Raw genomic sequence first — 4611 nt, 5'->3', positions numbered from 1 at the left:
TATTCAAAATACTTTTAAAACACATCTAAAATTATGCCAACTTTAAATATTTAAATTTAAACGTTAATAATACAATTAATCTTTTGATTTTTTATTCGATCAAATGCATATAATATTTATTATTTAAATTATTAGTTGGATTTTTTTCGATACTTATTTGAATATTAACGTTTTCAAAATTATTATAATCAACAATTAATTTAAAATTGGGTTTCTTTTTTTTTCGATTATAATACATCTGATAGTATGATATTTTATACAAAATATTTTTAAAACACATCCAAAATTGTGCCAACTTTAATAATACAATATAAATGTTAATAATACAATTAATATATTTATTTTTGATAAAATGCATATAATATTTATTATTTTAACTATTAGTTGGATTTTTTTCGATACTTATTTGAACATTAACGTTTTCAAAATTATTATAATCAACAATTAATCTAAGTTGTTTATTATTTATAAAAAATATCTAACATATATTATCATGGTATTAATTGGAATTTTTATTACTTGTTTGAGCATTAATATTTATTCATCTTAATTTTTTTATTGACGTTATTGGTGGGTATTTTAGATAATGGTTGGAAATAGTTTATTTCGTAAATTTGTTACACATTTAAAATAATACAATCGAACTTAGGCTTGGTTTGGTAAAGTTTTTTGAAGAGGTGCTTGTGCTTTTTAAAAGCTCAAGCTCCTCATTTTGTGTTTGGTAAATAAAAAAGATCATATGCTTGTGCTTGCAGCTTTTAAAAGATCGGGATACTTTTAAAAGCACTTAAGATAGAGCTTTTCAAAGTTGGCTTGTGCTTTTCAAAATTTAAAAGTCTAATATAACCTCATATGTTAACTAATTTTCAAATTTAATGCTTACATTTATGTCTATTATAGTATTTTTAAATTTTAAAAGCTATTTTACCAAATGCAATTGTTGTTGCTTGTGATTATTAAAAGCAATTTTTAATTTAATTTACCAAACATAAATGCTACAACTTTTAAAAAGTCATCTTTTAAAAGTTAGCTTTTATAAGCTACTTTTAAAAAGTAAAAACTTTACCAAACTGAGCCTTACAATATTGCTAGAACACATCCAAAAATCTATCAAATAGCACAAGATTTTTTTTGGTCTTACTGATCCAAACTGTTTAACCAAATGGACACTTGGTTATTAATTTGCATATATTTTAATTAATTACAATTTTGTCTTTTTCTAATATTATAATGACCATTATTTTATTTATAATCTTAGACATCAACGTGGCATTTGTTATAGACTTGAACATGCAGCCGTCGTCAGAAGAAATTCACTCATTTGATACCCATATTGATATGGACGATATAAATATTTGTAATAGCTCAAGCAATTCTGCTACAGAAACTGAGTGCACGACTGAGGTAGTTGACATTTTTTTTATTTAGAATTTTTTATAATGTATTAATTTATTCTTCTGATATTTATGGCCGTTGTGCCACAATCCTTGTTAGTATGTTTTGTTTTTTTAGGTCATAATTCATCCCACCATTTCTGATGAGGAGATTCCAAAAGTGGGGATGCTATTTGGAATCCTCGAAGAAGCACGCCAATTTTACTACAACTATGCCAATAAAGTGGGATTCGAGCCTCATATAAGAAACACTAACTTCAACAAGAATAGAAAAACACCCATTAACGAATCCATACAGTGCAATAGAGATGGATACCGAACAAAGAAGAATCCAGTAACCCAAAGGTCAAACACAGTCTCATCTGTACACTGTAAAGCTCGCATCTATGTGAAACTTGACACAGAGCTTAGAAAATGGATACTGTCGAAGGTAGAATTAGCTCACACGCATCGATGTGATCCCAGTTTGTCCTGGATGTTTAAGAAAAACAGGGAACTCACCATGCACGTTAAGGATGTCATTGAGCGCAACGACTAGGCTGGTATACGACCTTCGAAGACTTTTCAGGCGCTTGCTGATGAAGCTGGTGGTCGTTCTAATCTGAAATTTTTTGAGAAGGATGTTAGAAATTATATATCTGGTAAACTCCGAATCAATGGAGATGATACTGATGCGTAAGAGATGCTAGACTATTTTACCAGGATGAAAGAGCAGAACTCGAATTTCTTCTATGACATTTTTCTCTATAGTGACAATAGTCTCAATCATGCATTTTGGGCGGATGCTCGATCAAGAGCTGCTTACGAGTATTTTGGTGACGTGGTGTCATTTGACACCACATACAAACTCAACAAGTAACTTCTTTTTCTTGGTTTATTTTTTTAAGGATTCATTAATTTACAAGCTCACTGATTGCCCCACGTGTTGATTTTTTATAGATATGAGATGCCAGTTGCAGCATTTGTGGGTGTTAATCACCACGGAAGGTCATGTCTTTTCGGGTGTGCTTTATTAGGCAACGAAGAGACTGAGTCCTTTGAATGGCTCATGCAAACATTTATAAAATGTATGGAAAAAACACCAGATGGAATCTTAACTAACCAATGCGGGGCCATGGCAACAGCCATTCGAAATGTCATGCCAAACACTAGGCATAGATTGTGCATTTGGCACATCACAAGGAAGATACCCCATAAACTTGGAAAGTTGAGCCGATATGAGGAAATTAAAGCTACAATGCATGGGATTATTTGGGAGTCTCATTCGCGAGAAACGTTTGAAAGTTCATGGTATGACTTCGTTGAAGAGTACACCCTTCATGACAACAATTGGCTTAATGGTATGAATACACATCCAAAACTTGATTGGTCTATTTATTTGTCGTTTTAAGTGTTGACTAGATTTTGTAAAAAAAATGAACTTAAGCTAAATATCCTTTCATGCATGTTTAGTGACACAACATAGATGACTATTTTAAAAGCAAATATGTCTTTCAAATGCGGATATCTATCATATTCGCAATATATGGGTCCTTGTTTTTCTAGAGCATGAATTTTGGGCTGGCATGAGGAGTACACAATGGAGTGAGAGCATGCATTCTTTCTTTGATAAGTACCTAACGTGTAGGAGAAGTTTAATTCAATTTGTGCACCAGTATGACAATTGTCTTGCAAATAAGGAACAACAGGAGTTGGAATGCGATGCAGCAGACAATAGGGGCCTGATCCCATGTGTATCGAACTTTCCTATTGAGAAGCAGCTTCAATATGAGTACACCAACGGCATATTTCGCAATGTTCAAGCCGAATTTATCAAAAAGTGTGACTGCAACCTGTCTCCAAGGGTAGTGAAGGACAACCAATACTTCTATGAAGAGACTCAACAGAAGATAATTAAGGGGATGTCTTTTTACAGCGAGTATGAAGTTGTGTTTTGTCCTATTTCGCACCAGGTTAGGTGCAACTGCTTCAGGTTTGAGTCATATGGTATCCTCTGTTGCCATGTCCTATCGGTTTTATCCCAATGTAGGGTTGACAAGGTAAACTCGTCGTATATACTATCTCGGTGGAGCAAGAATGTTTATCGTAAGCACACTCATATTAGAAGTAGTCACGACTCACGACGTTCTAATGAAAGCATGAATATATTTAGGGGACTATGTGTTGACTTCTACAATGTGGCCCAAGACTTTGTGCATGACAAGGAGGAGGCTGATATATTGCGTTCCGCTTTTGCAAGTGCTAAAGTGGCACTTACCGAGCATCGGGCAAAACATTCAGAAAGCGTATGCACAAGTGAGTGTCCTGATGGATTAAATGCTTTGCGGAGCCCTCCTCATGTGGTACCTAGGGGGCGCCCAAGCTTCAAGAGACTCGAGGTGGATGTGGACCGAAAAATTAAGAATGGTACTAAGAAACTTCGAGCTAGTAGTAAACATACAAAGGTTAGTTATGATGGCCATGGTTTATACAATTATGTTGCTCTCGTTATATTTTCATGTGTTGAGCCTATTGAATTTAAGATATTCTCATATGTACAGAAAGTTGCAGCTGTTGAAGGAGACAAACATTTAAACAAGGCCACCGAGAGACGCATTACTGCTAGCAAACACCCTAAGGTTTATTTAGTGTTTATTGCTAGAGAGTATGTTATAAGTTTTGTATTTTGTAATTTAAATATTGTTCATGTATGGATGCAGGATTTTGCTCATATTGAAGAAGACTGTTTCACCCACAACACCTTTTCTTGTATTCTTGAACATTTTCATCATGCAAAAAATACGCAAATGGATTCCTTAATCCTTAAGCTCGGGGGAATTTACAACATTGTTGAATTTGTTCTAGAACCCTTCTATTCATGTAAGATTTTTGCATCAGAGAACTTTTTATTTATATATTAAGTTGTATTCATCCATTTTTTGTTGACATTAGTTTGTTATATTTGTTTGTAGGCGCACTCTTATAGGAATATTGACTAAAGGATAACACATGCAATAGCAGCTCCAGTATTTACATATTTCAAATTCCAATTTTATATTAGGGTGCGTCCTGTTTTTTTTTTTTTTTTGACAATTTCATTTCTATTTATGAATTTTTGATGTGTTCTAATTCTTTTTTTGTAGAACAAAAATATCATTTTTGATGTGTCGTAAAAGGGTAGGGTATGTTTCTCATTTTTGGAGTGGTAATTTGTTTAATTAATATGGATGACCTTATC

The 4611-nt window shown here is 33.1% G+C and overlaps 2 protein-coding genes across 2 annotated transcripts; both read left to right on the top strand.

The window, feature by feature from the left end:
• On the top strand, positions 1291 to 1932 carry LOC107641081 (protein FAR1-RELATED SEQUENCE 8-like). Its single transcript, XM_016344591.1, has 2 exons — positions 1291 to 1404; positions 1513 to 1932. Exons 1-2 carry the CDS (start codon positions 1291 to 1293, stop codon positions 1930 to 1932), a joined length of 534 nt encoding a protein of 177 aa, XP_016200077.1.
• Positions 2098 to 4359, top strand: LOC107641080 (protein FAR-RED IMPAIRED RESPONSE 1-like). Its single transcript, XM_016344590.1, has 6 exons — positions 2098 to 2249; positions 2334 to 2734; positions 2940 to 3838; positions 3935 to 4012; positions 4094 to 4253; positions 4346 to 4359. The coding sequence occupies exons 1-6, from the start codon at positions 2098 to 2100 to the stop codon at positions 4357 to 4359; spliced, it is 1704 nt and encodes a 567-aa protein (XP_016200076.1).

Source organism: Arachis ipaensis, chromosome B05 (genome assembly GCF_000816755.2).
Source record: "Arachis ipaensis cultivar K30076 chromosome B05, Araip1.1, whole genome shotgun sequence".
Lineage (NCBI taxonomy): Eukaryota > Viridiplantae > Streptophyta > Magnoliopsida > Fabales > Fabaceae > Arachis > Arachis ipaensis.
Note: the sequence above shows the minus strand (reverse complement) of the source record. Positions and strands in the feature narration are given on the sequence as shown.